This window comes from Rhodamnia argentea, chromosome 7, assembly GCF_020921035.1.
Source record: "Rhodamnia argentea isolate NSW1041297 chromosome 7, ASM2092103v1, whole genome shotgun sequence".
Classification (NCBI taxonomy): Eukaryota; Viridiplantae; Streptophyta; class Magnoliopsida; order Myrtales; family Myrtaceae; genus Rhodamnia; species Rhodamnia argentea.
In genome coordinates, this window is record NC_063156.1 from 10,078,604 (window position 1) to 10,095,409 (window position 16,806).

Below are 16,806 nucleotides of genomic sequence, written 5' to 3' on the forward strand. Positions count from 1 at the left end.
AACAGATACATTCTAAAACGATAAATGGAGCCCATTTCACTTACAAGCAGAGTAGGAAATGACATGGAAAATTGAACCTGGCTCTAACATCGTGATAGAATGTCCGATAACTCAAATTAGTAAGTCGGAATAGATAATATGCATATAAATAACATATAAATTATGTGAGCATAATTATTACAAGATTATTTTTTTTACTTGCGTAGATTTTTTTTTTCTTTTTTGGGGTTGGTTTTGTAAGAAAATCCTCTCACGCATAATCATTTTCTTTTTTTTTTCTTTTTTCCCAAAAGAGCAAAAGAAATTTCTGGTAAAAAAAGAATAGTGGAAAATGTAAAGGCGAGGCCTGATCCCTCCCACCCCACGCGCTCGGACCGCTTTGTCTCCACGTGGGTCCCGGTCACATAGTAAATCGCCTTCTTTCTTTTCTTTTTCTCTCTTCTGCAAAATTGCGGGAAAGCGCGTGGCTGACGGCGCGTGGGGAAACAGCACATCACGGGGACCGAACTGTCCCGCCGGTCAGTTCGTTAGTGACTATTCCCATGGTGGTTATTATGGGAACAACCTTGATTGCGTCACAAATTACGGCGATGACATCGTATTTTAATAAGTACATTTGTCCAAGTGTCCATCAATTCCATAACCTGAATTACAATCTTTATAATTTTTAGAGTTTTTTTTTTGGTCTAATTATAATTTTTAGAGTTAATACCATAAAAAACGCTATACTATGCCCATTATAACCATTAATCCAAACTTTTTTTATGCTGCCCAAAAGCCTTAGCTACGCAAACCGTAATATTTACTATTTAGTACTCCGAACTTCCTTTTGTTGCCAAGCCCTCACATTTTCATCCTTGTAAAAGTAAAGATATCTTGAATTTTTATCGTACGGATACAAAGATGGGATACTCGTAACTTGAAAACAAAAGTTTGTGTATTGACCTAGGATTTTTTTGTGGTATATAGATGGCATTTTTGTGACACGCTAATATAATGTTTGGGGTTGTGGTGACACGAAAAAAAAAATTCGAGATATTAACGTCATGGCAAGCATATGTTTGAAATTTCCTTATGGCATTTTCTCGAATTTTTATTTCCATAGAAATAGATTACATTACCTAACCTATCTATCAAACGTGGGGGACGAGTCCAAATTGACACGCACGTGATAAAATATGGAAAAAAAGAAGTTATTATATGGGATTTAGGGTTTGTTGTGTTATGGGGTCATGGAACTATCATTTTTATTAATTCCTTCTTTGTTTTTTTTTTTTGGGAAAGCCTACTTTTCCATTAAATATATTCAATTTCGGCACCCCCAAGAAAGACATAAAAGGAAAAAAAGTTGAGTTCTAGTTGGCAGCTTGTATTAAATATTTTGATTTTATAATCTCCCCGTGGTTGAGGTCCCAATACATTGAAGTAGATGGATAGGGTTCTTTTTTATGTGTGCACATGCCTTGATCAAATATTGTTTGAATTGAAAAGAATTCAATATATGTTTTGCATCTTCTATGCGATTTTTTTTTTTTCATTTTTCACGGTTTCCACGAGATTTCATTCCCGAACAGAAATGTTCAGTGTACAATCCTGCCCATTTCAAATTGAGATCAAATCCGTCAAAAAGCAAGAGAGCGAGATCGGCGGTGACTATTAAGCAAAACACTTAGGATAATGACAATAATAATAATATGTAGTTCAAATGAATAATTGGGTTGGTCAACTTATTGCAATGTGGTGGAAGCATTGGAATAGCAATTATAAAAATCGCCCTTGTCCTGTCGTTTTCAATTCTATTTAAAGAGAGTTCATGGGGAGGTGAAAGGGACCTCCGGACGTACAAGAGAGGGGGGAAAAGGATAGTTTCGTTCCCTTTTTTTCTTTTTATTTTCCATTATGCATGCACGAAGCATCAATATACAAGAAGTATAGGGTGGCTTTTCGAGAGGCCTAATACCAAAAAAAAAAAAAAAGTCTATATTAATTTTTTTTATTTCATAAAAAATTCTAAACTTTTACTCTTTTTTCCCAATTTTATCTGCCTAATATTGAAATAATTCCTAACTTTACCATCTGTCTCAATTATATTCAAAATTTCTTTTTGTCTCATAACAAATCCTTTTGTCCCAATTCTGCCATCATTAGCCTTTCATCCATAATAAATGTTCCTTAATCCTGCATGACGTAGATTTTCTCGCCGAACTTACCTATGAATCGTCAAAATTAGGAAACAACAAGTTTCATGGACGACGAGATTTGAGATTGTTCATCTAAATAATCAGACCTCCGCATTTATCCTTTCTTTGGACTGTTAAGTGCGGGAGAGAATTCGAAACGCGCCGCATCTATATCTCCCGGCAATGCGTAGGAAAGCAGACAATAGAAAAGAAGTTGGTGGATTTTTTCATATCAAATTTGCTGAGATGTAATTCATTAACGACATGAAGATGTCACATATAATTAACTAATGGTAATTATGGACGGAAGGCTAATTGGTGATAGAATTGAGGTAAAAGTAAAAGTTAAGGGTTTTTTTTTTTAGACAAACGAAGTTTTGGATATAATTGAGACAAATGCTAAAGTTGGAGTTTTTTTGGACATTGACCCATTTTCGAGAGAACTTTTACGGTGGAAAAATACTTTCTCATTTTCTAGAATTTGAATTTTTTTAGACAGATGACTTAACGGAAAATCATGTCATAATCAACGAAAAATATATGCTAAAATTCAAGGAAATATCTCCTTCTTTTAAAGATTAGAAATTATTTTTCAAAACATGATTGGATCATAGCGTTTGGACTCGGACCCTAGCGATGGTGCTCTGATCCTAGGCGGCCAGACTTTAAGTCCTTCATGAAAATAAGCTCTTTTGAAATTATTCCTCAGTAAAGTTCGTTTTTCTTTAATAAATTCCATTTTTGTCCTTTTGACATTTTGCGATTTCTTTAAATTTTATCTATATAGAGGTGATATAGGGCTAAGCTTAAGCTCTGACTAATATAGACAATTCTGAAAACTCAGCTCTAGCTCTAGAACACATCGAAAATAATGCTCCAAGTCATTTCTATTAGATTATCAAGACATTCGAACTTGACTCAACTCGTCCTGATTACAATCGCATTATAATGAAACTATAAACATTGACGTAAATATAGTTATTCAATATCTTCTCATAAAGCGATAAAAATCTCGATCAAGCTCGTGAACCTCTCGAGTTGAATATTGGCGAGCTAAACTCGACTCAACGGAATACACGATATCTTGAGTTCCAGCTCCGCTCGAAATCAAGCAAGTCGGTTTTTAATAAACATCAAGTTGATCCTAACCGACTCACACGTAGGTGATTCGGTTTGGCCCCCTAATTTTAATAAACATTGAGTTGATCGTAATATCGATTAACTACCATTTACTAATGTCACTATCTTAGTGTTGATTCCAACTGCCTCCAGATGATATTGAAACTATAGCTGTCTTTTCCAATTAAAGGAAGATGGCAGGATTTTTTTTTTGCCCTTGTCTTCCAGTAGGTAGCACTTCAATTAAGTACCATTCAGCATTATGGTTGTTATAGTGTTCACGAAGAAGACCTTTTCCAACTCTCTTAATATAATATGGAAGTTGTAAGTGTCTTTTCCAATTGAAGGAACATGATGGCTTTCTCCTTAACAAACGCAAATAAAAAAATCCAGATGATTTCCCTTGTTTTGACCTGGCGAGTAGGATACAATCGACTGGCCCAAAGAGGAGAAACAATATGTACCATGCTTATTTAGGCACCCAATGGGATCAACCGACGTTCGAGAATCAAGAGACCATTCGAGTTGCATAGTTAGATTTTCGGTTTTAAGACACTCAAAACTCCAAAACTTGGGGTAAAAGTACAATTCAGTCTTCAAAGAAACTTTAACACCGCAATCGAATCTTAAAATTCGTCTAGAAGTTGCAGTTATCCTCAAACCAAAAGGAAAAAGGTACTTCCGTTATCCGTCAAATTGGATCGATCGAAAAACCCTGATGTGACATGTTTTTAAAATACTTCAAAGCTTTATATTCAATTTTTGTTGCTATCAATCCAAATTTTCACTTTTAAAAGGTGAATCTGTGATCTTATATGGCAATTTTAGTTGGTATAGTTGGTTGGTGCGTCAAGGAGTTTCCTGTAGAAACTGGAGGACAGCTGTTTAAACCCCGTCAAGTACGAGCCTCTTGCATGGGACAAAAAGTCTGGACGTGGCCAATTCATGGGTTTGGAGAGGCTTTCATAAGCTTCTTAACAGGGAGGACTCTTGTAACGATTGATTGTCGTTAGGAGATGATAGAAAGTCAAATTTAAAAATTTAAGATTATAAGGGTAAGTAGACCATATAGAAAAAGAGAGCATATAAAACCCATTATCAAGCGATTTATGTCAATATTAAAATATCCCGTCTCAAGTGCATGTCGGACAGTGATGGTAGCACGTGGAGTTTGACTCATGGGCAGTGGATGCACATACGCGAAAGGAATAACACCGGCTCCGATACCATGTTGAAAAATCTAGCATCAAAGCATATAGGTTTCGTTGTCAAGCGATGTTCGTTGTCAAGCGATGTTAGATAATTTTTGAACAATTCATCCAACGTCAAAGTCAGATTAAAACCACGCTTGTGGAATTTGACTGATGGGGCTAGGCGCATATACATGGAAGGGAGAACGCAAGCTTTGATATCATGACAAAAAGTCGAGTATCAAATCATAGAGGACTCGTTGTCGAGCGATGTGGAACAATATTTAAACACCTCCTCTCACTTGTAAGCAGGATTAGGACTACATAACATGGAATTTGACTAGTGAGAAATGGGCGCACATATAGGAAAGTAATAGCACTCGTTTCGATATCGTGTTAGAAAGTCTTGGTACATATAAGAACTGCTGTCAAGCAACGTAGGACAATATCTGTGCATGAGATTTCGAGCGGTGGATATAGGCACTTTCTTAAAGACGTGGATGCTTGGCCAATAATTAACAAGACCAAAGCAGTTGGGTAATGGATCTCCTATACTTCACGTGTCCGCAAAAGTGGTTGCAAAACCAACGTATCTTTCGCAATTAACGTAGTACCACTTGAACAAGTACGTTGTTTGGTGCGAAGGCGACTCCTCATATGGGCAGGATGAACTGCAATTGATGCGACTTTGCACGAGCTAGCTTCCCTCGATTGGAGGCTATTCAACAACTTGTTTTCGGTTTGGTACAAGAAGCTGTTTGATTTCCAGAACCAGGCAAAGAAGCAATCCCTAAGCCAAATCCGAGCAGACTCTTCTAGTTTTATATGCTGGAATGCTGGATATTTTTTAGCCGAATGTGTGGAATGGTATCAAATAAAATCAAATCAAATGCACATCTGGATTGACAGTTTTGTAATGCAAAGGACCTTTTCATCACACACATAGTGGCGTGTTAGAATATTCAAATATCGCGTTACGCGTTCGTCCGACAATTTGATCTTTCGGATGTTATCAAACCCGACCTCTTATTAGCTATCGCCTCCCGAACAATATATTTTCCACGCTTCGGTTTTTAGGCCAAAGTCCGGCGATGCGCGAGGAAGAGTGGGTAGAGTGCTTAAACAGTAAAACCCATCACATTTCATCTAACAGTTTCCAAAATCAAAAGTCGCAACTCGTAAAGTTATCGGTAAAATCGAAATGTTATAATCGGAAGCTGCGGCCACTTCAAAAAAAGGTACCATATCTTACTAAGAAGATCGAGTTCGCCATCGACATTTTCGACTATTATATTGCACACCATCCATGTCAAAAGAGTTCTTCACAAGCAAGCTTAATCCAAAGCGATACGTATAATAAAATCTAAATTTTTGAAGTATTTGCTTAAAATACTCGTTTAGTCTAGCAGATGCAAAGTTTTCTTTCCACCACTTCTAGCCGGCGCGTGAAGCGCCCGTGGTCGGCGGCGGAGCTGACGGCGCGTCCCGTTGGGGGTGGCGGAGCGGCATGTTGGACTTTCGGATGATTTACACGGCGAAAGTAACGAGCGACGGAAGAAGGTTCGGGAGGTGCTTCGAACTTTAAGATAAAAAAGCCTTTAAATTAATTGCGGGGTAGGGGGAGCACCGGTTAGGTAAAGCACCGGAAGCAACTCAATTGTCCCCCCCGTCCTTAATCAGCAATCATCACCATTCAATAGTGCCCGGTGATTATGAGGCCGATGAGGTGGTCCCCGCCCTCGCCTTGGAATCTTATGGGAGTTTATCTTATCTAAGCCACCCACGCTTTTTGTACATTAAAAAATTGTGAGTCGTATCGACACACGGAACCGATAAATTAAGTGATGCGGCCGACTGTAAATCCAATATTTAAAACGGGTCATGCTGTATATTCGATTTCGGACATGGATTTGTTATGACGCTCCATATATTGATACCGTTATCTCCGTACTTTTTCGAGGCTGTTTATTTGAAAGGGAACTGCTTTTCGAGGAATTGTTTTCCGACTTTTTATGTACATCGACGATTGGAAAAACAAATCGATCTAAGAAAAACGTTTTTCGTGAAAAGGGATTTTCTGTAAATGAAATATTTAAAACGGGTCATGTTGTATATTCGATTTCGGACATGGATTTATTTTTCTCGAAATAAACTGATTTTATCAGTATATGGCTGTTTTAATCCCTATGTATCGAGGGTTTTGAGTGTCTGGTGTGGTCATGGGCAGTCCAACCAAACTTTCTAACATTTCTCCAAGTACGTTCTATTAAATTATGTCTTTTAAGGTTGATGCACCTCCTGATATACGATGTTTGACGACGTCGTGTGTTCTAAATATCTTATCGACTAGATTAACACACGTGTTATATGCACGTGGTACGTTAATTGCGAGGATTAGCAATTTTTCTCTGAAGCCTCTCTCTTATTTTTCTGTCTCTTTTCTCTTCTTTTAGAAGCCTAAATTATTGTTGGGTTTCCTAATGTAATTTGAAAGCAGACATTGTACCTCGTTCCATTCCGTAGTCTTTAAGAGTACTTAATTAATCTGTAAATTCTTTGAGTATACGTGAATTTGACCCAATAATTTATGAGTCTTGATACCGGCAAATCCTCCGAACTACACATCCGACGATAACGACAGAACTCGACGAGTTTGAGTCATAACAAAAGAATTTCGAAGCGTAAACCGCTATCCCGGCTAGAGGTGATCAACGAGTCCGATAATCTGCCCGATAAAAGGGGCACGCATAGGCAAGCAAATTCTCTTCTTAGGTCACGTCTTACCGGCCAAGCTTGCCGTGAATCAATCGATTTTGTAGATAAAGATTGTTTATTTACCGACGGTAGGTCTAGAAAAGGATTTTCTTTTTTTGGGCCATGTACTAGGGTCCAACCTGCCAACACATTGATCAGGTCTATTCTAAATTATTCAAATGCTTGAGCAGAAAACTAAAGTTATTATTAAAAAAATCAAGGGTTTTAAGCCCATGAGTTTCAATTTTGTATGATCGTAATGATTAACTCTCACCGGCACTACATAATCTCAATAACTTGTTCGGGTACAAACCATAAGGCATAGAGGTGAGTATGGCTTCATAGTAGAATCAGGAATTAAATAGGTTAGAACCGGTGCGGTTCCAAGTTCTAGAGTATTAAAAATCGAGGAAGCGGTTCTAATGTACTGGAACTTGGAATAAATCTTTGTATTTTTTCGTTTTTTATGTCATCGCGCTATCCTGTAGTATTCCACGGCGTCCGATCATGTATGTAATTTGAAACAACTAATTTAAGTTTCCACTTTCGGCAATATCCATAACCGAGAATTTTCCTCTGTTAATATTTCCTATCTTTCGTGGGTTTAAAAATGGGTTGTGATCGGGTGATCGTAAAGCAAATAGTAGTCATTAAAAGTAATGATTCACTGTAGTCATTCAACTATGAGTACAGATGGCAACTGGGAAGATCCTAGAACTTAGCTTGGAACCAACCGTGAAATCTGTGACATGGTAGGTTCCGAATTTTAGGGTATGCAAGGTAGGTCCGGGTTCCAAAAATTGAAGAACCAATTCCGATGGATAAGTTTATGTGAAACTTTGACTGACCCCTGGAGCTATTCACCCCCAAATACGGCATAGTACATTAAAAGTTTGGGGGCTCTATTTCAAAAGATCAAAGAGCTAAACTGCGAAAATCGCAAAACTTCTACTTACCAAGCTCTGTTTGTTATGTGAAAAATGAGCAATTAAGAAATTTTTTTTTTTCAAAAATCTTCTTTACTTGGCTCGAAATGTTTAGGCAATGAAAATTTTTTAGGCTTAAAGTTTCAAATGCCCTTCGCGATGCCTTCCACCATAAACAAAAAGAAAGCAAACTGCCACGACATGCCATCGCTCAACCAACACAAACCAGCACGCCTATAACTCACCGAATGACGAAGGCAAAGGCTTCCCTTCCAAGCACCAAACGAACCGGGTCCAACGCCGGGCCCCCCGAATTCAACCCGGGTTGTCCGGCGTTCCGTCTTCTTTACGAAGGCAATTAACTAATGATAAATCCAAAACGGGATCGAAGAAGTCAGTGGATTGATGCGTCCATTCTTCCTACTTGGCAGAGAAGCCTCCCGATCCTCTCTCCTTTGATTATGGTAAAAAAAAAAAAACGAAGCCATAATTACACGCTTTGATTGCAAATCCTCAACACCTTCACATGGGTAGGACCCATCTCTCCGATTCGTCCGCATTGTGCTGCTCCGGATTCGTGCAATCTTTGTCTGGCCCCTTCCTCCTCTTATGGCCCGAAGCCGCCACCCCCACATGCTTCTAAGCGCATATGAGGTCTCGGGTTCGATACTCGCCGCTAGACGACGCTGTCGGGGAGCTCGACGAAGCCCCGAGCCATGTTCCGGATCTTGTCGGTCCGTGCCATAGGAGAGCGTGATCTCTCGGTCTCGATATGGTGGTCTACCGACCCGACTTTCGCATTTTGACGCGAAGGCCGACCGCGAAGTACCGCCCCGGGTTGTGAAAGAGAAGGGTGGAAGTCAATTAAGGGGGGCAGAACGTGCATGCACGAGGATGGATTCACGAGCGGCTGAAAACGACTGCTCGTTTGGCATCGATCAACCGAAGGCGTGCTGCGGTTTGGAATCTAGATGGCATATAATAAGATGTAGATATATTTAGGCAGAGTCCAAAGTTGGAGGGCTCCACGTTCAGTGCTCTGTGGATGCACATGAGGTCCAAATTGTACGTGGAACATTCCTTCCCGTGACGCACGACAAAGCTTGAGGAGCTAATGGAGTTTAGGCTAATCTCCCATATGACCGGAGGTGTCAAACAGGTGAGTGGGATCGGATTTGGATCAGGTTGAATATAGTCCGACCTATATTGACCCATTTAAATCTTTTTGACCCATTTTCGTTATATACTAATCTGGTAACACATAACCAATCCAACCCAGCCCATACCCGATCCTGTTTATATTGTTAAAATATTTTAATATTAAAATTCAATTTAAAAAAATATTTCTTATAAATTTGTATATTATATATAGCTAATTATTTTTTTATTGTTTTCTTAGTTGATCCATTGATGATCCACCACTATGAAATAGGTCTCAAATACGGGTTCTAAACCCATTTTGCCAACTCTACATGTGACGCCCGAATGTAAACGGTCGAGCTTGATCTTATCGGGTCCTATCGGATCGACGAAGTGTTTCGTGGGTTCGCACTTACGTGCCTTCACGGGCTTCGGCTCATAGGAAAAGAGCGAAAGAGAAGCACGAGATCAGAGACCTAGGAGAGACCAGTGGAAAGTGGAGGAAGTCTAAATTCAGTTCATGAAGGATAGCTTTTTCTGTTCCCCCCTTCCTTTGGGCAAAATTAGTAGTAATTAGAGCTGTTATGGCCCATAAGATTTGGGGAATTAGAGCATGGAAAGATGGATTGACATTGACATGAACGGAAGCACAGGCTCTTTTCAAGCCCAATCTCATTAGGGTCCAATTGAGTTTCTGGTAAAAAGGGGCCGAGGTTGTGCAATGCGCTTGGGGGGCGGAAAGCAAAACTAGGGTTTGAAATGAATTCCCTGTCAAGATGAGAATGGATTGTCTCGCATTGAATCGAAAAATCTCTTGCTTTTCAGAAAAATGAATGAAATCCAAATAAATTTTTCTAAAAACGATGACTTCTATTGCCTAAAAAAAATGAATGGACGAAAAAAATTCTTATAATCCACGAAAATGTTTAGGCATATGTTATTGTAGATGGTGAAAATGTTTTCCATTAAGTAATTATTTCATTAACTAATTATTTCCATTAACTAATCATTTTAAAAAAATATACTCCGGTTCATTCATTTCTGCGAAACATTAGAACTTCATGATGTGTTTGTTCAGAGGAAATTTTGTTTTATAAAGGAAAGTACTTTCCATAAAAATAATTTTGAAAGAAAATGTTTGTCCCTTTCCATATTAGGGAGTTCTTTTTTTTTCTAATTTTTAAGTGTGGATATTTTCCTTGACCGTAAATGATTTTCCATTGACTTATCATTTTTCGGTAAAACGAATGCGTGAAAGTTTAGAAAACTAATTCACAGAGAATTTCTTCACTCAAACAAAGACACCCTTAATTTGATCCGTAGAATCGACTCCATAAATCACTAGAAGTGTGAAGATCAAGACCGTGCCACTCCAACATTTAAGTCTTCAATGTGCTTCTATGCTAGATGATCAATCATGGGTTGACTTAGGGGTTAAAGCTGAATATACTTACTATTTACGCGTGTGGCACAAATTTAATTCATCGCATCATCAAGTGTAAACAATTCTTTATCGTCACCCATTTGGGGTTGGGCCCATGCTCGCGTCTTACCTAGTCCATCAGGGGTTTAAAGTTCACCTACCCAAAATAAGGTATCTCATCATGAAAAGAAGTTAGATCAATCGCAATTATTTGCGGGACATCATATAGAATTATTCTTATGGGCATCAACAATAAAAATAAATGGACATCATCAACTGTGCTCCATAAATTTCAAAACGCATCATAAGCAACCTATTTTAATATTTCTAATGAGAAGTGACGGGTCATCCGTTGCGGCATACTGAATTAAACACATTGACAAAGCAAGTATAATTGCAACTCAATATATTACGGATACTCTCTCTAGGGTTCCCCCTTAATGACACCTGTCGTCCCACATCCTCCGATTAAAAATATATTTTGGAGATAATAATCAGATCAAGCACAGTTGATCTTGTGATTGAAGTTAGTTCCCCCAAATTTAATAAAGATCAGCAGTCAAAGGATGCTTACACCCTAAACCAAGCAAGCACGGATTCCATCTATGATTGGGTGCTCCCTATTAACTGGGTGTCCGGTTAAATCCTAACCATGGTTAAGAGGATGGAGTCCGACATCTTGGGTGGCACAACTTGGCAGGTCACCTGTCAATTTCGTCCTGCTCATGTGGGCTGCTGCGCATTCTCGGACCACCCTTTTCACTCCCGAGTGCTGCCCGAGAAAATATCCACTTTTTTTGGGTACTTCAAGGAAAAAAAAAATAGTTTTTATGTCGCAGGGCGCTTAAATATAAAAACTAAGATAAAATGTACGAAATTACGATTTATTGTGACCGATGGATCGAACTTTCAAGGGATCATGTGGTCGTCCCTGCTTTGAAAACGAACGAGTATCTCAAACACAAATAATCACTCCGAAAAATTTTATATTTACTGAAACGTAATGTAATTATTTTCTCAACCTTCCAATTAATTCTATGTAATCTTAAATCTCTGCGGAGAAATGCAATCAAAGGGCAATCAAGGCCCTCGGGCCGGTTTACACCCGATTTTTCTTAGTTGACGGTCTAACCATCTCTATTGAACCGACGTATCGCATCAACTCAATTAGACTCCATTTAGCTTTCATATTTAAGATATATTTAGGAATCATAACTTTCTCGAGACCCGCATCGCTTTAATGGCTTATGAGGTCGCCATTGATGGACTCACCGCATTGCTCCCAGCATGATTTGGAGGATAAGTCATTTTGATGTGTCATTCGTGGTATCTCATATATTAAATGGCCAAGATGTGCCGAAAGATATGATTTCCGAGCACTCGATAAAACTTTTCGAAGATGATCGCCCCTTACGCCTAGGAGTCGCCACTAAAATGTAATTGAGTGCATGCAAATCCAATGCACCGTAGCCGTCCGATCACATGAGATTCCCCAAGAACAGGGGTTATTGGATGATGTACGGATGCGTATATGGAGCAAGTAATCGAGTGGATCCGGGACATCCAAAGCCCGTAGTGACAACCTCGGAGGAGGGCCCACTCGTCGGACTACATTAAATTTCGTCGAGCATTTGTTTTCGAAAAACAGTAAAAACGCATCCAAGCCGTCCGCGGTCTCCATCGGACGGCATCCGGGGCGGCCCTCATCATCAAGGAGGAGGGAGACGATGCTGGCCGTCGGATCGAGCGAACGGTACAACACTTGACGCTGCGCTTCCCTCTTCGGTCGCATATATAAGAATCCTCAGTCGCAGCTTCTTACCTTCACAATTCCACTCTCAGTCTCGCTTCAGCTATCTTCCTCACTCCATCGGTCGCTTGCTCTCCGTCTCCAAATCCTTCCGATCCTCCGGATTTCGCCTGCATTTCTGGTGAGTTTCGTCGTGGACTCTTTGAACGATGCTTCATCGTGCTTCGTTTTCTCTCACATTTTTAGAGAATTGAGTAGATCTGGTAGTTAATCGGTCGCCATTGATGAGGTGGTGTTAGTATGCTTGATTCAAATGCTGTCCCTGGAAATGATTTCGATCTGTGTGCTTCTGCTGCGAAATCCATGTTGACACGGTGTGTGTGTCTCGGCTGGTTGGAACCGTTGCGGATTGCGATCTTTTTCCCGAGCAATCAGCCAGAGCTTCGCTTGATATTTCGTTTTTGCACATGATCAGTGTAAGTTGCGGCTCATATGTTCTCTTGAGTTGTAGATCCGTTGACTAGTTGTGATTTTTTGGGTCTGCATTTGATTAGACAATACGATCTGGCTACAGAAACTGCTTAAATCACAGATTCGTGTTTCTTATGCCGCTTTATATTTTGGCGTCCATTTTCTTGTCTAATATCTTCGAGAATTAGTGACGCAACTGGAGATTTGAGGTTGTCTTGTTTCAGGCGTAAGCTGGTATTTATTTTCCCGGATCAAAGAATCTAATGCCTGGACACTCATGATCTACCTTGCTAGCTCAGTTGCTCTGTTTGTCATATCTATGGTCTGTTGTGCTTGGGTAAATCGTATGACTTACGTGGCTATTGTCTAAATAGCATTCTATTGATTTACGCATTATAAACAATAGAACTTGGATTTGGTCGTTATCCTATGCCGTCGATACTGATTTTATCGTAATGAATACAGGAAAGATGAGAGAGATCCTTCATGTTCAAGGCGGACAATGTGGGAACCAGATTGGATCCAAATTTTGGGAAGTCGTCTGTGACGAACATGGGATAGATCCGACTGGACGGTACACGGGGACATCTGATCTGCAGCTTGAGCGTGTCAATGTCTACTACAATGAGGCATCTTGCGGTAGATTTGTTCCTCGAGCTGTGCTGATGGATCTTGAACCGGGCACCATGGATAGCGTTCGAACTGGTCCCTATGGACAGATCTTTAGGCCTGATAACTTTGTGTTTGGGCAATCTGGTGCTGGGAATAACTGGGCGAAGGGGCACTATACTGAAGGTGCTGAGCTTATTGATTCAGTTCTTGATGTTGTGAGAAAGGAGGCTGAGAACTGCGATTGTCTTCAAGGTAAAGATTTATTGTGTTGTACTTAATCATTTGTTCTGGTAGGTAGACTTCAGTAATTATAAGTTGATAAACTTACATCTGTATCCAATAAACATTTAAGAGATACTGTCGCTACTCTTTTTTTTTTTTTTTTTGATGACCCGGGGAACCCCCGCACGGCCGGCAGCCAGGGGGTAAACCCCGGGGGCAACATGTGCTAGCCACCACACACGTGCCACCGGGTAAGTCACCCTGCGACGCCACTGGGATTTGAACACTCGACCTTTTGCGAGAGGAAGAGTGCGCAAGCCAGCTGCGCCACCCAGGTGGGTGGTCTGTCGCTACTCCTTGTGGATCACTTCATCCTACATTTGCATGCACCTTGTTTCTTGGGGAAAATATGACCAGTTTATGAGCTATGGGTGATTAATTTCACGCTCTAATTAATGTTTTGATTTCCTTTTTTTTGTTGGTGCTTGAGGATGCAGATAGGGTACTTCAAGTTATAGGAATAACTTCAAAAGTATATTTTATCTACTGGATGAAGATGCCATAACCTTGGGTGCTATTTATACAGGTTTCCAAGTATGCCATTCACTTGGTGGAGGAACTGGCTCTGGAATGGGCACTTTGCTCATCTCAAAAATCAGGGAGGAATACCCTGATAGGATGATGCTGACATTCTCCGTGTTCCCTTCTCCTAAGGTTTCTGATACAGTGGTCGAGCCTTACAATGCCACCCTTTCTGTCCATCAACTTGTCGAGAATGCAGATGAATGCATGGTTCTGGACAACGAAGCTTTGTATGATATATGTTTCCGGACACTCAAGCTGACAACCCCTAGCTGTAAGTAGACAAGAATTCATGGCCTTAGCTGTAGTTTCTTCGTGGTCAACTTTATTTGATATAATCGTTTTACATCGGGCATGCTGAGGTGCATTTGACAGAGAAAAGTGGCCCAAACAATAGAGATTCAGACATGCTGGGACCATTGCAGATTGTCTAGAATCTAGTGTTTTACTGTTTTCTATTATCTTATTGAATTATAGCCTTCTTACAATTCAATAAGCATATCGCTAGTTCTTTAGCCTGGTCTGTTCAATTTAAACTAATGAAATAAGAATAGTTTAATAAGTACGTACTTTATTTCCATCTTGTTGGGCCATGCAATAGCGTTGTATTATTGGGTACTTATACTTTAGACTACTGTCTGATGCTTTTGTTGTCCTTCCTTTCGTGTATTGCATTTTGACTATTGATGATTGCCTGAAATCTTGGCTTGCTTTTTTTTGACGCATTTGTAGTTGGCGATCTGAACCACCTGATCTCTGCAACCATGAGTGGAGTTACCTGTTGCCTCCGTTTCCCTGGTCAACTGAACTCTGACCTGAGGAAACTTGCTGTTAACCTGATCCCCTTCCCTCGCCTGCACTTCTTTATGGTTGGTTTTGCCCCTCTGACCTCTCGCGGTTCCCAGCAGTATCGCGCATTGACAGTGCCAGAACTCACACAACAGATGTGGGATTCCAAGAACATGATGTGCGCTGCTGACCCAAGGCATGGTCGCTACCTTACTGCATCGGCCATGTTCAGGGGCAAGATGAGTACCAAGGAGGTCGATGAGCAAATGATAAATGTGCAGAACAAGAACTCTTCCTACTTTGTGGAGTGGATTCCGAACAATGTGAAATCAAGCGTGTGCGACATTCCTCCTAGGGGGCTTTCCATGGCTTCCACATTTATCGGGAATTCGACTTCCATCCAGGAAATGTTTAGGAGGGTGAGCGAGCAGTTCACTGCCATGTTCAGGAGAAAGGCTTTCTTGCACTGGTACACCGGCGAAGGAATGGATGAAATGGAATTCACCGAGGCGGAGAGCAACATGAACGATCTTGTGTCGGAGTATCAGCAATATCAAGATGCGACTGCCGACGAAGATGGTGATTATGAAGATGAGGAGGAGGAGGAAATACCGGATGACATGTGAGAATTAGCAGCGGAAGTGTAATGGATGCATGAGTGTTCGTTATTGCGTTATTACATGTCTGCAGGGGTATCAGGGAATGATGATCGGACAGGTAGTGGAAAGTACTTGCTAATATCGTTTTGGAAGGTACGAGTTAGGGTGGTGTTGGCAATGTCTTTTTACCTCATTGTTGGTTCCAGATGTGTTGTCCTTTTGTCTTGTGCTACAGACAACAACGTTTTATGTGACTCTAAAACGTTCTTCGTGATATCTTTCTCTTATTTTCTGTTCTTGTCACCTAGATCTCCTTCGGTCATAAAACCACTTTCCACGCATTTTAGTTTCTTTTCTTCCGTTTTTTAAGCCAAACGACTTCTAACTAAGTAGGAGGAGGGTCTGAGACGCTCAAACTGTTCCATGGGAAAGTGTATCTAAGAATTTTATACTTACATGGTTTGAGGTAAGTGAATCCGAGGATGAATGGCTCAAAAATTAAGGTCTTGATTGATGACGGGTTGCAAAAATACAATATCCGGCTAAGAAATCATCCAACATCACCTCCTAGAGTACGAGCTTAATGATCAACACCCAGCTGTGTTGTATCGTACTTCAGCTAAGAGGACGACTATGAACGATGCGACTCTCGCTTGATCTCAAACGTTCAAGCAAGCTTTTGCAGTTGTGGCTCCGCGCAATCGCCCTCGACCGGGCAGCTTTTGCGGTTGTGGCGCCCGGAGTCTTATGACTTGCCTCCTCCTTTGGGAGATCGCGCGGATTCAATACCTGCACCGTACGCCGCCTCTTGTCTGTCGAGATAGGAATAATAGAATTATGCGCCGCTGAATATTAAATTAGGTCCCCGAAACAGCTGCGAAATCAAATAACTAACCCGTTTTGGCCTTTTGGTCAAGTCCTTGCAACTTCCTCTTGGCGGCTTGAAACTTCACGTCGCCCTCAACTTCGTTCCAGCCCTTGATCTTCTGATTGAACCAAATGAACAAGTCAGTTCTTTCAACTGGAAGGATACTCGCGAATTAAATTGG

General features: G+C 40.5%; 2 protein-coding genes across 2 annotated transcripts in view; one reads left to right on the plus strand and one right to left on the minus strand.

Annotated features, from left to right (window-relative positions):
• The window catches only part of LOC115737776 (probable mediator of RNA polymerase II transcription subunit 26b), a 111,951-nt gene that overhangs the window by 93,558 nt on the left and 1,587 nt on the right, over positions 1-16,806 (minus strand). The gene's annotated exons all lie outside the window — the stretch shown is intronic.
• Positions 12,501-16,031, plus strand: LOC115737677 (tubulin beta-1 chain). Its single transcript, XM_030669943.2, has 4 exons — positions 12,501-12,663; positions 13,419-13,817; positions 14,374-14,643; positions 15,102-16,031. The coding sequence occupies exons 2-4, from the start codon at positions 13,424-13,426 to the stop codon at positions 15,782-15,784; spliced, it is 1,347 nt and encodes a 448-aa protein (XP_030525803.1). The 5' UTR covers positions 12,501-12,663; positions 13,419-13,423; the 3' UTR covers positions 15,785-16,031.